Here is an 18,722-nt window from a genome sequence, read left to right as displayed (position 1 = left end):
ATATTGCTCTTTAACAGAGTGATTGAGCAGAACTGAAATGGGGTGCGCAATTGAAGGGGCAGCAAGTTTTAGAAATTCATTAGGGAGTTTGTCTGCAGCTGTAAAGCATGGTTCAAGTTTGGACAAAAGAGGTTTTATGTACTTAGTTTGCATGAGTGAGAAGGAGAAAAAGCTGTAACTGTCTATGGCTGAGGTGGAGACAGTGTGTGGCTCAGTTGGTTGGTTGTCTAGAAGGGAGGTAATGGTGTTGATAAAATGGGTGTTAAATTGAGTTGAGATAGGGGACAGGGTCATTTCAGGTAGAAAGAGGAGGGGTAGGGGTAATGTTTTGTGAATTTTATTGATGGATATAACCTGATATGCTGAATCATCCATGACTATGGATAATTTACCTCAACAGCCCACAAAGGTTTGTAAGAGCAACCCATCCCCTCCTCGGGTTTCACAACACTAACTTTGTTGGGAGACTTCTTGTAAAGCCTTATGCTCGCATTGTGTAAGGTTAAATCGCTTACACTTTGCGAGTTCCTGGACTAAATTTCTTAAGGTCCTGCATACAAACTTTCTCAAACAAAGAAAGGTGTTGATATAAAGGTGGGTTCCAAGTCGAAGATCTATTTAATTTGGTAGATTAGACATCAATCCTCCTGCTCTGAAGGATCAAACTGAAATTCAATTTACTTAAAAACTTTGATTCAAACTGTGTCAACAAAATTCAAATGTCTACTAGTATAAAAACAAAGCCTTTAAGAAAAAAAAACTAACATGCACATCAGTGATAACACTACTAAAACTGAAAACATGAAAATTAAAAAAAAAAACAAACAAAAAAAACAAACGCACAGTGCTGCGGTCCAACATCCTTCCAATACAATGTACACAATTTTCAACCATACATAATTTAAAATTCAGTTCAAATCACTAAACAAACCAAACTTTAGTAGCTTTTACAAAAGAATATCACCCATACATAAAGAATATCATATGGATTTTATCAACAGCAATCACCCATGTGTGACAGTGTATATACTACAGATGTTTATACTGACATTCAAATGCTAATACATCTGCTACGTGTTTTATTTGATCGAATATTACAGTCTATGTACCTGTTTAACACCATGAACACTTCAGCATGTCTGTTGTCCTTTCTTGTACTGTGCATGTATTTCTAGTTTCAATGTAAATTCAAATAATTATGCTGCTCTAGTTACTAAAATGGGCATGAACTAGTAACTCCATAAACAATGAACAAAAAATAATGAATGAATATTATACATTTATAATACTAGTTTCCTGGCTACAAAAGATTTTATAAGAGAAAGTCCTGTAAGACAGACATGTTAAGTAAGGCTGTACAAAATATACTTGTGCCACTGAATAAAATATTCTGGAAGTTATTCAGACAACATCCTGCACAATTCTGTTTCTAGCAGGACTACAGAGTACATTATGAAGGAGTGATTCAAAGACTACTGTAGCTCTCCAGCAGTATGAAGGCTCCAGCAAGCAGCACCATGTCCTAGAGCCATATACCATAAATTAAATCGTGTGGTAGAGTGATTCAGCAACATCTACTACTGCATTCATTTGTGCAATGACAACTGACTATAGCAGACTCACGTTGTACACTCACTGCTGCCCAAGGAAAAGGGGGCTATACTACAGCAGGTTAGTACTGAGGGGCCGTGTGTGTGCCTGTGCACACACGCAATAGCACTAGAGAGAGTGTTGTGTATGACAGCCCTTGTGACTGCTTGAAAGACTATGTGGGTCAGAATATATGGATGTGTGCATCTGAAGGTGCTTACACTACAGAAACATTTAATGCAGTCTTCAGTTCAAAATATGCAAGCTGCAGTTCCATACATAATACCTCGATCCGGCCAAGGCATTTGCTACCATTCCCCACTCAGGAATTATTGATAAACTCTCCAAACTAGGCATCGATCCCTATATCACTAGGTGGGTTGCAAATTGGCTCATAGATAGAACACATATAGTGTGAAAGTAGCGGACTCCAAGTCAGACTGCTGACCAATCACGAGTTGAGTCCCACAGGGATCGGTCCTGGTTCCTCTCTTGTTTGGCATCACTTCTCAGAAGTCCAGGCCAACACAGAGGGACTCCGGCTGACCAAGTTCACAGACAACTGCAAGCTGGGAGTCATTAACTCTCCAAGTGATGTAGACATCCTACAGAAAGGCCTCACTGAGACCAATGACTGGTGTTGAAACCATGGTAAGCTTAATGCCAAAAAATGCATAGTCATTCTCTTTGGGAAAATTAATACCACATCGATGGGAGCCCAATGAACACTGAAGGCTTTACAAGAGATCTGAGGACAGCAACCTCTCCTTCGACCACCACATTGCCACTGTGGTTAGAAAGTCCTTCTATGTGGCACATCTCATCACCAAGGGTTTTGCATCCAGGAAGAAAGAGGTCATCATCTCTCTCTACTCTTCCCTCATTAGGCCAATCATAGATTATAATGCCCTATTTGGCATGTACCTCACTAAACACATGCAACAGCTGGAAAGGCCACAAAAGTACCTCACAAAGAGGATCCTAGGCCTTAAACATGTGTCCTACACGGACAGACTAAAAAAAGTCCAGCTATTCACTATCTCATATCGTCTACTAAGAGGCAATCTCTGCTTGACTTACAAAAGCCATGTCTGACCCAGCTCTATTAGAAATGTTACATCTAAAGAAATCCCAATCCCTCTGCACCACACGCTGCAGAGACCTCAACCTCATTACCACAATCAACAGAACATGCTGGAGGGACAAGTTCATAACGCAGAGACTGCCCATTGCTATGGAATAGACTTCCAATACATGTGAAGCAGAGCACCTCTTTGCCCCTCTTCAAGAGAAATCTTGATGAGTGGATGGGAAATAGAAAGTTCACCCAGGGATCACTCCAGTGGCTCTACTTGACCGAGGTACTGGGAACTAACGTCAGGCGGCATGATGCCAGGGCACTTCTATGGGCTAGGCTTGTAAAGGCTCCATGGCCATTAGCCTAGTACACATCTATGAACCTAATCACTCCAAATAACTTATTACTTACTGCTGTAGTGCCACTAAAGCTCACTAGCACTAGTAGTTCTACAGCAATATTTTCTCTGAATACCACAGTACAGCTATACTGAGACTAAGTACTGAAATTATAGCAGTGAACTTATTCAGACTAATATTATGGCATTAGGTTTCCTTTATATGTTCACAGGTGTTTACTAGGCTAATGACCACAAGGTACTTTTTAAGCCTAGCCATGCATTCCCAAAACTCTGACAACTTCTGGTACCCTTGATAAGTGTAAGCAGAGATGTGGGAGAAAAGGAAGTTAAGTACCTACCATAACGTTCCATGTTAGTTGTCTTCATCTCACCTTCTTCTTGCTGGTTGGGATCGGAGCCGATCCTCGGCTCCGACTCAGCCATCTTCTATAGCTCGAGAGCTGTTTACTGTCTCGAGGCTACCCCTTATCCCATGATGCCTAGTGCTAGCTACCCAGATCTTGTTTGTAATAGCTAACCCCAAACTTAACCAGAGAAACAACCTGCCCAAGAACAGGTTAAGCATACTATCATACTCTCTAAGTCAGCAGAGAAACAAAAGTACAGTTTTGTACCTACCATAAATGTAGATGTTCAAGTGGTTATGCTGCTGCAGTCATCACACTTGGGTTATCCTGCCGTCAGGCGGTCCCTGCAGTCGTCCTGAATTCCAAAGCCTTGGTCCGGCGTCGGTTGTCGTCGCTTCCTCCCTGACGTCAGTGCGGCAGGGGTATAAAAGAGGCAGCCGATGTCAGTGCAGCAGGGGTATAAAAGAGGCAGCCGAGGCCATTTTCTTCAGTTTTGCTTGCCCCAGATGTCAGGTGCCCCAAACTAAGAAGGCAAAATAAGAAGCTTGCAAAACATACCTTAGTGCAAAACAATAGTACTAGTTGTAAGCAAATACACCATATAGACATGCATCCCAAAGGTTGATGTACATGGAGGTATAAGAAAAGCCTTGTTAGGTAGAGGGGATGGAGGAAGGGTAACCTGGACTGCAGCAGCATAACCACTCGAACATCTACATTTATGGTAGGTACAAAACTGTACTATGTTCATCGTGCTATGCTGCTGCAGTCATCACACTTGGGTAGAGTCCCAAAGCTATGGTTGGGTGGTAGGAACTAAACTGGGTTAGGTGCAGCTAAGATGCCCTGCAGAACTGCAGTGGCAAACCCAGCTCTGGTTTTTGAGTACAGAGGAAGGTGGTAATGCTTGGTGAAGGTGTGCACTGAACTCCAGGTAGCTGCCTCCAGAATGTCCTTTGTTGAGACTCCTCGGAGGAAGGCTGCTGAGGTTGCTGTAGCCCTGGTAGAGTGAGACCTAATACTAACAGGCACTGCTTTCCCATGGTGTGAGTAGCAAAAGCGGATGCAATGTGCTATCCATTTGGAGATGGTCTGTTTTGAAATAGCCTTTCCTTCTGAGCCTGGTGCATAGGACACAAGGAGTTGGTCAGATTTTCTGAAGGCCTTTGTCCTGTCCAAATAGTAACGTAACTGTCTGTGAATGTCCAAAGAGTGAAGGAGTCTTTCTCCATTATTCTGTGGGTTCGGATAAAAGGTGGGCAAGTGGGTTCGGATAAAAGGTGGGCAAGTGTATGGTCAGATTGAGAGCCACACTGGATACTACCTTTGGCATGAAGGAAGGGTTGGTGCGTAAAGATACTCTGTCCTGATAGAAAATGATGAAAGGTTCCATTGCCATAAGAGCCTGCAGTTCTGAGACTCTGCGTGCTGAGGTGATAGCCAGCAGCAGGGCTGTTTTCCATGACAAATATTGAAGCTCTGCTGAAAAGTCTGGATCGAAGGGGGGAAGTGTTAATTTTTCCAGCACAAAATTTAGATCCCAAGTTGGAGTTGTTGGTTTTCTGGGGGGGGGGGGGGGTCTTATATTTTTTGCCCCTCTGAGAAACTGTCTTAGCAAAGGATGAGAGAAAATGGGAGGAACCGTATCATAATGAGCTGAAATGGCTGAAGCATGGATCTGTATGGATGAGAAGGAAAGGCCTTTGTATAGTATCTCAGCTAGATATTGGAGTATGTGCGGAATATTTGGGATGCCAGGATTCAGACTTCTGGCCTGGCTCCATACACAAAATCTTTTCCATTTGTCTGAGTAAGTTTTTCTGGTGCTGGGCCTCCTGGCCTCCAAAATGACATTTTGGACGTCCTTTGAGAGAAGTGTTGTTTGAAATTTAAGGTATTTTCCATGCAGCTAGATTTAAGGTCCTTAGTTGACTGTGAAGGATCTGAGAGCCAAGTTTCGTAGTAGTGGGTACCAGTGTTGGCATGGCCAGTCCGGAGCAATGAGGATCATCTGTGGTCTCTCTGATCTGGCTTTCAGTAATACCTGGGTCAGTTGAGGCAGAGGTGGGAAGGCATAGACTGACAATGCTGTCCAACTGAATGACAGGGCATCCACTTTCCAGGCCAGGGGATGATAAGACCTTGTGCAAAATTTTTGTAGCTGGCAATTGTTGGTTGAGGCAAACAGATCTATGTCTGGTGGTCCCCACCTTTGAGTTATCATTGAGAATACTTGCAGGTGTAGTCTCCACTTGTGAGGGTCTGTCAAATTTCTGCTTAATTCGTCTGCCAATATGTTCTCCTTTCCAGGCAGGAATTGTGCTTGCAGTTGTACTTGGTAAGTTAATGTTGTGTTCCACAAGTCCATTGCCTGTCTGCATAGTGGGTAGGAGTGCGTTCCTCCTTGTTTGTTTATGTACCACATAACTGTGGTGTTGTCCGTCCTTATTAGAAGTTGTCCTGGATGCAAGAGGTCCTTGAAGGCTTTTCGTGCATTTTTTACAGCTAGCATCTCCTTTTGATTGATGTGTAGTTGCCTTTGGTTTGCAGACCATTTGCCCTGTATGCATTGTCCTGCCATGTGTGCACCCCAGGCGTAGTCTGATGAATCTGTTGTCAAGGTTTGGTTTGCTGGAGGTGAGACAAAAGGAAGGCCCTTGTTTGCTTGGCATGGTTGAGCCCACCATAGAAACTCTTTCTGAAGGCAGGGAATGAAAGTTATACTTGCTTTGAGGCTGTGCCTGTGTTGGGACCATACACTTTTTAGGTACCATTGTAGTTTTCTCATATGCAGTCTTGCATATGCAATTAGTTGAATGCAGGATGCCATGTACCCCAATGCCTGCAGGAATTTCCTTGCAGTGAGCTGGGTAGAAGTTGCCATCTTTTTGAAGTACTGAGCCAGTTTGTTTTTGCTTGTCTGGCGTGAGGTAAGCCATCTAGGCCGTTGAATTCAAGCTGGCACCCAGGAAAATTTATTTCTTGTGAGGGTATTAGTTTTGATTTCTTTCTGTTTACTGTGTACCCTAGGCAACTTAGTAACTTTGTTACAAATGCCAGATGCTGTAGTAGGATGCCTTTGCTGTCCGCTTGGATCAGGCATTCGTCCAGATATGGATAAATTTGTATTCCTCGTTGTCTGCAGTATGCAATTACTGATGCCAGGCATTTCATGAATACTCTGGGCACAGTAGATAAGCCAAAGGGCAATGCAGAGAATTGATAATGCGTTGTGCCTGCCAAAAATCTGAGGTAACTTCTGCAATCTTGTCTGATAGGGACATGCAGGTATGCCTCTTGGAGGTCCAATGTTACCAGCCAAGACTCCTTGCCCAGCATGGGAATAAGCTGCTGTAGTGTGAGCATTTTGAATTTGGGAATGTCCAGGTACGTGTTTAGAATTGAAAGGTCTAAGATGGGTCTCCAGGCTTTGTCCTTTCTTGGTACTAGAAACAGTCTTGAGTAAAATCCTTGACCTTGCTCTTTTGCAGGTACCTTTTGAATTGCTTTCATGTTTATGAGAGCTGAAATTTGCTTTTGTGCCTCTGCCCATTGGTTTGTTGGCAGATTTGGCATGCCTCTCATCCGTGATAAAGTGTGAAAATGAAATCTGTAGCCTCGGGTAATAATAATATCCAGAACCCATTTGTCCTTTGTTATGATGTGCCAATTTTGTGGAAAAAGAGCCAGTTTTCCTCCTAGAGGTGCTGCCTGGGCAATTTTGCTTGGCAGGCGAAAAGGAAAGTCATTGAGTTTGTTTTCTGAAGGGTTGAGATCTGTCGTCTCCCCCTCTGAGTTGTTTGCCATTGTCTAGGCCTGAAGGTACCTTGCGCCTGGGCCTCTGCCCCTTTGGGGTCTGTCTGAAGCAGGAAAAGGACCAGTTTTTTGATGGCCAGTTTCTGCTGAAGTGAGAAGGTTGCACCTGTGAAAAATCTTTAACTGTTTGCATTGATTTTGCCTTTTCTTCTATTTTCTTTAAAACTTCCTCTGCTTTGACACCAAATAATGCATCCTTTTGCAGTGGAGCATCCAGTAACTTTGCTTTGACATGTTCTGGTAGGGTCTGCTTTTTTAGCCAAGCATGTCTGCGTATTACAGACCCTGTGACCGCTGCTCTACATGAGGCCTCCAAAGAATCAAAACCACACTGCAAGGTAGGTTTTCCCACTTGTTCTGCTGCATGCAACAAATCCTGCATCCCTTTGAAATCTAGTTGATCTGTTTGAGGGATCATTTTCTGTTTTAACTAAGTAAGCAAGTACTGCTGGTATTTAATCATGTGGAATTGGCAGTTTAATGCCCTCATGGCCAAAGTGGCAGAGGTATACACTTTTTTCCCCCATCTTTCTAATGCCCTGGAATCTCTTTCCGCAGGTAGTGGATTTTTAGCAGTGGAGGCCTTAACCCCTTTGGGACCCTGAGAAATGGTTTCTGGGTCTGCAGCAGGGATTTTATATAAAAACTTGTGAGAGTCAGGGACTCTGTAGTATCTGTCTGGTTTAGGTGGTGCTGGAGGTAAGGAATCTGGATTTAGACTGGATTCAGTGTAGACATCCAGAATGTCTAAAACAGGAGGAATGGCTAAGGGTCTATGCTGAGGTAGAAGAAGAAACTCACGGAGTCTTTTCTTACAGTCAGAGTAATCTTGTCCTTCCCAATGGAAATGCTCTCTCATGGTGTGCAAGGTTTCCTCAAAAGAGAAGTCTTCAGGGGGGGAAACAGAGGGAATAGATTCCTCAGCATCTGAGTCTTCATAGAGAGGGAAGGGGTCATCCTGTTCCTCAGAGTCTGCTGAGGAAATGGATTCCTGGTCAGAGGGAGGTAAATCTTCCTCCAGTCTAAGTCTTTTGTCGGGGGGGGGGGGGGGTTGGGAACCTCTGATAAGGGTAATCAGGTCCTCCGCCATTTTGAGCATTTGTTTTTTAGGCATAGGGGCCTGTGTGGGAGTCTGTGGACCTGGTTTCTTAACCTTTGGAAGCCTAGCATATGATTTAATGGAGAGAGGCGTCGGTTTAAAGACGCCTTCTGAAACCGAAGGCCTGTCCATAGTCTCCGGATCGCCGCCAGGGCTGGCGTCCGCGAGTTGAGGAGGAACTGGCTCCAGTGGCCCAGTAGATTCTGTCTGAGAGGTAGTCGCATTTTCTAAGTCTGCGGTAGTCAGGGGCTGCGTAGGCGCCTCACTGAAAACCGAAGATCCGATGGCAGGCCTAACAGAGACCTCGGTATCTGGTCTAGGCTGCCTGTCTTTGTCCTTGCGTTTTTTAAAAATAGCGGTTGTCAGAGGTTCCGACGACATGACATAGTTGAATTTTCTGCCAAAATAATGTCGGGCGGTATCAGCCCGACGCTTAATAGTGCGTTTATTGAACCTAGCGCAAAACCGACAACCAGAAACGTTGTGGTCTGGGCCTAGGCAAGGAATACAATAAGAATGGAAATCCTTATGAGGTATTTGCTTCCCACAAGAAATACAATTATTAACTTTGTCTGACATCGGTCTGAGGCAAGAAAAGTTTCCCCAACGGGGTACTTAGCTTTATAGAAGACTTCGGCTGAAATTCTGTTCGAAAATCTCAGGAGCTGGCCGACCGGCACTTGTGAACTGCTTCTGCTTCGGGCACCACACGGCAAGAAAGACTGAAGAAAATGGCGTTGGCTGCCTCTTTTATACCCCTGCCGCACTGACATCAGGGAGGAAGCGACGACAACTGACGCCGGACCAAGGCTTTGGAATTCAGGCCGACTGCAGGGACCGCCTGACAGCAGGATAACCCAAGTGTGATGACTGCAGCAGCATAGCACGATGAACATCCAGAGAATACTCAGCCAGTGAAACCAAAACTCCTCTCGATCCAAAAGGACAGTTGGACGGTAGGTGGGACGCAAGAAGGCGGTGAGATGAAGACAACTAACATGGAACGTTAAGGTAGGTACATAACTTCTTTATGTTAAGTTGTCTATCTCGCCTTCGTTCTTGCTGGTTGGGACAGCGTCCCTAGCACCTACAATCCTGGGTGGCTCATTGGAACAGATTCTTCAGAACAGTGGAACCAAAGTCAGCTCTGCTCCTGGAGACTATATCTAGTTTGTAAAAGTAAGAGGATTTGCCCAAGTGGCAGCTGCACAAATAGAATCCATGGGCAACCTAAACTGGAAGGCTACAGAGGTGGCCAAAGCCCTAGTAGAATGACCTTTAGGTTTGATAGGCAAGTCTTTGTTTCTCAATTGATACATGAAGGTAATAATGTGAGACAACCACCTGGATAAGGTCACTTTGGAAACTGGGAGACCTTGTTTGCCTAGAGCATAGGAAAGGAATAGTTGGTCCAACTTCCTTGTATCCTAGGTCCTATACAAGTAAACATGTAATTGTCTATGAACGTCCAGTTGGTGTAATTTGTATTCTGCCTTGTTGGTGTGATTAGGGAAAAACACAGGAAGGTCTATAGATTGGTTTAAATTATTTTCTGAGCATACTTTCAGAAGGAAAGATTGATTAGTCCTCAGAGCAACCCTATCCTTATGAAAAACCAAGTATGGAGGACGAACACATAGTGTCTGAAGTTCAGAGATGCGTCTGGCTGATGTAATAGCCACCAGAAAGAGTGTTTTCCAAGATAGGAATTTAATTGAGCAGGACACTGCAGGTTCAAAGGGGGGCATAATTAGAGAGGTTAGTACCAAATTAAGGTCCCAAGGAGGAGGGGGATTCTCTTACTGGAGGTCTAAGGAGAGAAGTCCCTCTTAGAAAGGCTTTACAGAGCTTATGAGATATAATGTTTGAATTAGACAACCCAACATGAAAGTTAGAAATGGCCGCCAATTGAACCTTGATTGTAGCAGAAGCTAACCCAGAATGAAAGAGTTGAGCTAGGAACTCCAAAATTTCGTGGACTGGGGCTGAAAAGGGATCCATGTCCCTAGCCTCTGTCCAACAAGAAAAACGTTTCCATTTACTAGCATAAGTTTTTCTAGTCATGGCCTTGTGAGAGGACACAAGAATCTCACGCACGGCCGGGGAAATGCTGGGAAGCCTGGCTAGGGTTGGAATTGGAGCAACCAAGCTGTGAGCTGTAGTGTTTGAAGGGATTGATGCAACCTGCCTGAATGATGAATCAGTAGGTCTGGAATGGGATCCAGAGTCCAGGGCTGCTCGAGAAGGTAATGATGCAGGAACGGAAACCATATCTGTCAAAGCCAGTAGGGGGCAATGAGGATCATTTTGCAACCCAACAATATAGCTTTCTGTATGAGCTTCGGTATCAGGGGAAACAGAGGGAAGGCATAAAGTAGTCCCTGAGGCCAATCGTGGACTAGAGCATCTCTGGGAGAGTGACCTAGAAGCGGAAGAATGGAGAAGTGGTTGCTGCATTTGCTGTTGAAGGGGGTGGCAAAAAGATCGCAGCAGGGCTGTCCCCATTTGCGGAAGATCAGATCTGCAACTACCTGATTCAGAGACCACTCGTGAGGCATGAGAATAGTTCTGCTGAGCCTGTCCACTATGACATTGGACCTCCCAGGGATGTGCGTTACAATCAGAAATCATTGGGAGGATATCGCCCACTGCCATTCTCGACATAGGGGATAGGACCTGGTTCAGCCCTCCTTGTTGATGTACCACACCACTGACATGTTGTCCGTTTGAATTACAATGGTCCCAGAAGGGAGAGAGTCCTGAAGAGCTTGCAACGCTAGGAGCACGGCTCTCATTTCGAGGACGTTTATATGCAGATGATACTCGTGAGGCTGCCAAGTGCCTTGGACTGTCCTGCCTTGATAATGCCCCCCCACCCTATCAGGGAGGCGTCTGTGGTCACTGTGGCAACCGGAGGGGGCTGAATGAAGGGTCTGCCCTGAGACACTGGTGGGGAGACCATCCACAAGGAAAGGTGCCTTTTGCATGCTTCTGTGATCATGATGATGTGAGACATGGGCAGCTGTTGAAAAGACCATTGTGTGAACAGAAGCCACTGAAGGATTCTCATGTGAAAGCGGGCCAGAGGGATTAGAAGAATTGTCGCTGCCATGGAACCCAGAGCTTGAAGGACGAACCTGACTTGGATCTTTTTGCTATGCATTAGAATTTGAACTTGCTGGCGAATTGTAGACACCCTGTCTGGTGGCAGCCTTGCGGACATGTTCCTTGTGTCTAAGTCTGCTCCTATATAGTTGATAGATTGACAGGGCAACAAGGCAGATTTTTTGAAGTTTATTGTGATGCCTAGCTGGGAGCAGATTGCGATTGTGTAGTCCCTGGCTTGGAGAAGTTGATGCCTGGTAGTAGCACAGTGAGGAGCCAATCATCCAGATACAGAAACACCTGGAATCCTCGACGTCTCAGGTGAGCGGTGACCACTGCCATACACCCTGGAGACTGTGGTGAGACCAAAGGGCAGAGCTCTGAACTGGTAATGACTGGCTCCCACCCGGAAGCGAAGGAATCGCCTGGAACGCCTCTGAAGTTTCTGATTGAGCCAACGGGAAGAGAGTCTTATCGGTTCCAGCCGGAACCGAAGTAGGAGGTAGAGTCTGAACCAAAGATGGCTCCACACTTGGAGCCGACTATTTGGATGATTTTGGGGATTTCACAGACTGAGTCTTGGCCGGTGAATCCTGGGGCTTTAAAAGGCCCCTAAGAATAAGCTTATTCTTACGCTCCTGCAGGACTCTTGGACTAAATGCATGGCAGATTGAACACGAGTCCTGCAGGTGCACAGCGCCTAAGCAATAGACGCAAGAAGTGTGCCCGTCTGTCAGAGACATTTTCTGACAGCATGAGTCACACTTCTTGAACCCAGACACCTTGGATTCTTTAGACATCCTGTAACCAAAAAGACAACAACCAATATACAGTCTACAGAAAAAACACAGACAGTATAATACAGACTAAAGTTTTTTTTTTTTTTTAGGAAGCCTCTAACTCAAATGGCTGGCCTAAGAAGAAGGTATAAGGAAAGCCTCTAACCTAAACGGCTAACCTGACAAGAAAAGGATAAGGAGGGGGAGGGGAAGAACTCTCTAATTAAAACGAGTTCCAAGAGGGAAGGGAGGACTACAAAAAAAATACACTTACTACCACAACAAGTATAAAACTAAAAGTTAATAATACCCACTAAGAAAAAAGATTATTCACAGAAAAAAGTTCTATAATAAAGTCAATACAAGCCTGAGCCAGAAAAACGACACCTCGCAGCTGAAGCTGCAAACGAGATCTGGGTAGCTAGCGCTAGGCATCATGGGATAAGGGGTAGCCTCAAGCCAGTAAACAGCTCTCGAGCTATAGAAGATGGCAGAGTCGGAGCCGAGGATCGGTTCCGATCCCAACCAGCAAGAACGAAGGCGAGATAGACAGCTTAACATGAACATTTACAGTAGGGGCCTGGGGCATAAACCATTTACATGTTGCCTCTGTCCATTACAGACAGGTGCCAAACCAAGGATGAATCTCCTGTTCCCAAACCAATTGTTCAAGTTGCACTTGAACTGGATTAGGGAGGAACTCTGCTTCATGTGGATGGGGAGCCTGTTCCAGAGATGTGGTAGCCTCTGGGATACATACCCATCTCTCCAGCAGGTCGTATTTATATTACAAGCAAGGTTTTAAGTCCTTAGAATGGAAAATTCTGGTGCTGTTTGCTTTGTGGATATGCAGGAGGTCCATCAAAGTGGGGTCTGACAACGCCTTGCATCCCAGGCAAAGATCTCCCCTCAACAGCCTACAGGAGACATAATATAGGGATAGGGCCTTGAGGCGGACTGCACAGACATCTTACTTACGCCTTGTATTCTTTTAGTGAGTAACCACTGCAGACTTCCCAGTTGTTGGATATGTCTGGTTAGGTACATACCAAAGGGGGCAATGTACTCAATGACAGGCCTGATGAATCCCAAATACAGTGGAACAATGACTTCCTTAGACCTAGACGCCACACCTTTGTTTATATGTTGAACATAGAATGATTTCCTCACTACTGTAGACGTGATGGTCAAAGGCTAGATTACTGTCTGTGTCCCCAAGTCCCTGACTATTGGGTCAGCTCTAAGTGGTGTGTTGTCAATATGATAATTACCGGGGGTGGATGACTTACTGAAGTATACTATTATGCATTTCTTGGCATTTTAGTTTTAGTCCATGGCTCTTACACCAGTTCTTTGCCTGTGTTAGCCCTTCCTGGAGAACATTTGTGCAATGTGGGATTCAGTGATGGCTCCAAATTTGCAGTCATCTGCAAACTTAGTCAACCAGACACTGGCCTTGACTTCAGAGAAGTAAATGTCAAAAAGGAGAGGTCCAAGGGCCAATCCCTGAAGGACTCCACTTGTGACTGCCTCTTTGCAGAGGTGGACTGCCCAGTTTTAACTTCCTGGGTCCTGTCAACCAGCTGGCTATCCAACTGGCTCACAGACAAATTTTATAAGTGATGTAGATTCTAAGTTAACAACCTGTAGATATGTTTTTACTGGTGAAAAGGTTGATGAAAAAAAAAAAAAAGCACCGAAAGATATGACATCTTGATTCTGGTGAAAATTAAATGACAGACATGAAATACAACTGCAAAATAATTCAAACCACAGTCAATGGCATCCGTCAAGTAGTCTAGTATCATAGTGGTAGGGAACAGAGACGTTATTTAAGCCCTTTGACTGAACACAAAATTAAAGGTGTTAATATGTCTCAACAAGCTTTTTGCTCAAGTGTTATGAGAATGGTTATCACTCTCCTTAAACAGGAAGGCTCACTAGTAACTACTATAAGCAGACAACGCAGCCAGTGGACCACAAGGAATAAACATTCAGATAACACTTGTGACAACATAATCTTTGCAGGTGTGAGCAGGAAAGCCCTCTTTAGTACAAAAGCAAGAGGAGGGAACCAGATCCGCCACCAAATATACACATATGCGCACATGTGTGTGCGGGTGTGTATATATATATATATATATATATATATATATATATATATATATATATATATATATATACACATATACATACATATATATATATATATATATATATATATATATATACACACACACACATACATATACACACATCTAATATATTATATATATATATATATATATACACACACACACACACACACCACATGCCTCTATATCTATAGATATATACAGATATCTATGTCTACAAAAACTTTGGCGAAACTGAAATCTACTCCACTCTGCCAAAACTACATTTAAACAAAACTACACACTGCTGAACCACTGAAAACCGAATATCAACTATTACACATCCTAAGAAAACTCTACATATTTACTATGTAAACTTAAAATCTTACCTTTATTGATGTTTTGTCCCGTGGGGGGCTGTGCCCCCCACACCTCCTGCAGATTTTTTATAGCAACTCTTGAGATTGCACTACATTGTGGAAAAAAGGAAATTATAGTATACTTCCTTGTTAGGTTTTCTGTGGTTTGGCAGTGTGCAGTTTTGGCAGACTGGAGTTGTTGATTTTAGTTTTGGCAAATACACACTCAGGGACAGAAAGTAGCCAGAAGTATAACATTGGCTTTTAGAAGCTTTGACTTCTGGACAAACACTGTTAATAGGGGAAAAAGCACAGGGAAGTCCAGCTTTACATCTGTGGGCTACAACATCCCTCTGGGGTCTCTCTCTCACACACACACACACACCACCCCCAACTTAACTATTCTCAAAGACCATACAAAAACCTTACAGGTAAAGCTGTAGTATACAGTAGGGATTATTTCAGATCTGGTCACAGTGTATTTTAATGGTCACATCTGAAAGCTCTGTAAGAAAGGTACTGCATTAGTAAGCTAAAAAGGAAATCATTCACTTCAGCCAAGCAGTGATTCTCATATCACAGCAATCTCACATCAGGCTTCAAACACTGTTTCTTTTACAGAAATAATCTTCCTGGTTAGAATCAATGACTGAAAATAGTTTCATGGTTCTGTAAAACTCTTCACTTGCATGCTGAAAGAATCAAACTAGACTGTTTCATAACTTTACCTCATACATACGAAGACGCTGCAAAATTTCTACACCTCGTGACATAATTCGTGTGTAAACCCAGCCTACTGTGTAACACCTCAAATAAAGAGGAAGCTTTTCATGACATCTGAAACAAAAGCAAATTATTACATACAACATCCTTTATGCACATGATATTACAGCAGCTCACCTCAAAATTTTATCATAGTGGTTTATCACAAAACACTTTGCAAAGCAACAGAACTTCCAAGCACAAAAAGTTATGAAAACTAGATGAAGTATACCAATATCTTCCTGATGCTATGTCCCATTAACTACACTGGAGCACAGTGTTGAATTAATATATACCGAAGTTAACCAAGATGGACAGTACCACAAAATGTATTAAGCAACAGTTCAAGTCACCCCGCAAACAACTGTAGCATGAAAACAGTCTGCAGGGGCTTATCTGCTTATACAACATAAAACATATAGTCAATGCACCACTTAATTGGCTGTGCAGCAACTACACGAGCATATCACAGGACATTTAGTCACACTTTATCTCAAAACCCCAACTAACTATTTCCTGTTTTGGGATTTGCATTGCAGTATGCTAGGGCTAATTTCAAAGAATATTAAGTTTTGTGCTGGGGTAGACTTTTTGCATTTATAGGTTCATAGGTGTATACAAGCCTAACAACCACTAAGACCTGTACAAGCCTAGTTGTGCAACCCAAATGTGACCTACAAATTTGACTTACGCAGGGGGGGATTTGCTGACTGACCCTGCCCAGCAAAGACATAGGCACCAGACCTATGATCTTTGATAAAAGAAGGTGCGCTGTTATTATTCTGGGTAAAATCTACAAATGGTATCAGGGCAGCGTGTTTAATTGACCAGAGTTTTATTTTTTTTTCAACTAAGTGTGTTTGTAGACACTAAAGCACTTTTTGGCTGGGCTGTGACTACAGAAGCACACAACTCGCTCTACCTCAAAGCTAATCTCATACCTGGACAGTGCTGCATAGTCTGCAGCTTTGTCAAATATCTCAGGGTATGGCAAAGTACAAATTTACACTTGCATGTTCAGTTAAAGCTGCTTTTCTGAACTTGCAGATTTCAGACTGAATGCAACTGAACAGATTATTTGCCAGTCCTTGGAATCCGACATCATAAGCTGATAGCTCATTTTTGGTCAAATATTTGCTCCTGCCATGTGTAAGGGTTTCTTTTTTTTTTTTTGTTTACCTAATCACTGCACTGATATAAGATTTGAATGCAGAAGCCAATTTTTACTATCTTTATCTATGTTCTGACAATCACAGTCTGTAACAAACTAAAAAGTTACAGGCATCTCTACTGATGACATCCTCCTAATCTAACTGCATGCTTAGGAGGCTCAGTATTTCTTGGTTATATATGGTATTCACTTATAGTTTTAATATCAGTCTTTCATAATAACCTACTTCAGATATAAGTTATCGGCTCAAGTACTTTTTTCTTTACTCTTATTTATTCATTTCTGTAACTAGAAAAATCTGGCAAACTTTTTAAAAATACTAAAACAAATTTCCCCCAAACTGGCTATTGGAGTACACTGCTTGGATGCCAGTAAAAAGAAATTTGGAGAAATCTACAAGAAAAGGAGAAGAAAACCTGTGAAGCATTTGACCAGGAAAAAAATAGATTATCAAGTTTCAGCTTTCATAGAGGAGTTGGCTTCTAATCATTTACAGGAAAAATAAAGTACTCAGACATGTTTAAAATAAAAAAACACTGAAGGAATATATAAAATCTAACATAAGGTTGGAAGATAGAAATGTACACTAGCTATTCAGATGAACTGAAAAAAAACCCTGCAAAAATCAAATGAAGAAATGGCTGGCTAAGTAGAAGGCTTCAAGAAGAGCAGTTTCAAAAAATAGTGGTTTCAGAAAACGGAGCACACAGGAAAACTCAAAGATGTTCTGCTGTACTTGAGAAATTTGAAGGAACAGATTGCATTAACTGAGAGGTAAACTTCATTTTGTGAAAATGTATATAACAATGTGTTTCAAGTGAAAAAAAGGATGGAAGGGTGTTCTGAAACCTCTATGCAGTTGCTTGCTTAAGTGTTTTCTCTGACTCAAAAAATCCCCCGGGATTCATGAAGCTTGCGCCATGCGCTGGAGTAGCGTTGGCGATCTAGCTCCAAATATGGCCGCCAAGCGATTCAGGTAAGAGTCGTTTCCAAGTGCACTACCAGCGTACGGCAGAGCTGAGCAGCTCCCGGTGCATGTATGCTAATTACCCCATGCACAGCAGTGTAGCATGCAAATCAAGGTATATAGCGATTCATGAAGTGGTGCAGGCATAGCGTAAGCATGTAGAAATGTAAGCCAAAAAGAACAGTTTACATTTTGTCAAACTTAAAATCGGAGCCATGAAAGCAGACCAAACTTATGTATTATAATGTTAATATATGCCAATGGCTAAATATATAGCCAATGGCATACAACATGCACAACTTATAAAAAATAACATTTAATGTCATGGCCACATCACCACAAAGTAAAACCGCAGTGCATCAGTGCGCCAACCGTATCACAGAGAAAATATATTTAGAGGTCATAAAACTGCAATGTAATGCAATTCATGATATCCCCATTACAGTCAATGGCATGCATGCTACACCACAACCATGGCGCAAGGGTTGCTAAGGGTCTGTCAGTGTTCCATGCGGTAACTAGGAATTAGCAGTCAATGCCATGCAAATGAGTCAAGTAATACTGAATCGCAAATGCCCCGCCTGCATAAGGATGTACCACACGGCATAGAGGTACAACACAGAGGAGTGGCCTGGAGGTAAACATGACATCAAGAAAGGGGAGCGCCACCGTAGCTGTAAGTACATTGGATCACTGCTAATCCGTGTTGCAAAGCAAAGCCACAGGATAGGGGTGTGGAAGTAGCCATAGCTTTGCTTAGCTGAGAGCACACAAGGTAACCGAAAGTTCATGTGAACGTGGATGAAAACGCGCACTAAACCCGGTAAATGGCTATGCGCGGCACACACCACAGCTGAAACAGGAAGGATACGGGAAGACAATAAAATGTTGCACCATGGTAATTGGAGTACAAATGAGTAATTAACATCTAGAAACTCACAGTGGGCCATAGACAACAGCTAACAAGGCTGCTAGCAGCTACCTGCAGAACAGGAAAGGGGTGGTGCCGTACAGCAAAGAAAAGGCAACTGGCACAGCAGAACAAAGCAAACTTGCAGTAGATCAGCTACATAACATTTCCCAACACAATCCTGGGTTGTGAAAGCACAAAACAAGAAAGGCGGCAGCTGGATGCATGCCTGACAATGGAAGAGGAATCGGGTTGAAAATAGAA

General features: G+C 43.1%; 1 protein-coding gene across 1 annotated transcript in view; it reads right to left on the bottom strand.

Moving 5' to 3' along the window:
* Positions 1-18,722, bottom strand: part of FAN1 (FANCD2 and FANCI associated nuclease 1) — a 571,422-nt gene that overhangs the window by 281,842 nt on the left and 270,858 nt on the right. Inside the window, exon 5 of the mRNA XM_044078482.1 lies at positions 15,377-15,485. Coding sequence (XP_043934417.1) covers positions 15,377-15,485 — 109 coding nt within the window. The remainder of the gene's footprint in view (positions 1-15,376; positions 15,486-18,722) is intronic.

This window comes from Protopterus annectens, chromosome 7.part1 (assembly GCF_019279795.1).
Source record: "Protopterus annectens isolate FY-2018-M chromosome 7.part1, PAN1.0, whole genome shotgun sequence".
NCBI classification, from domain to species: domain Eukaryota; kingdom Metazoa; phylum Chordata; order Ceratodontiformes; family Protopteridae; genus Protopterus; species Protopterus annectens.
Note: the sequence above shows the minus strand (reverse complement) of the source record. Positions and strands in the feature narration are given on the sequence as shown.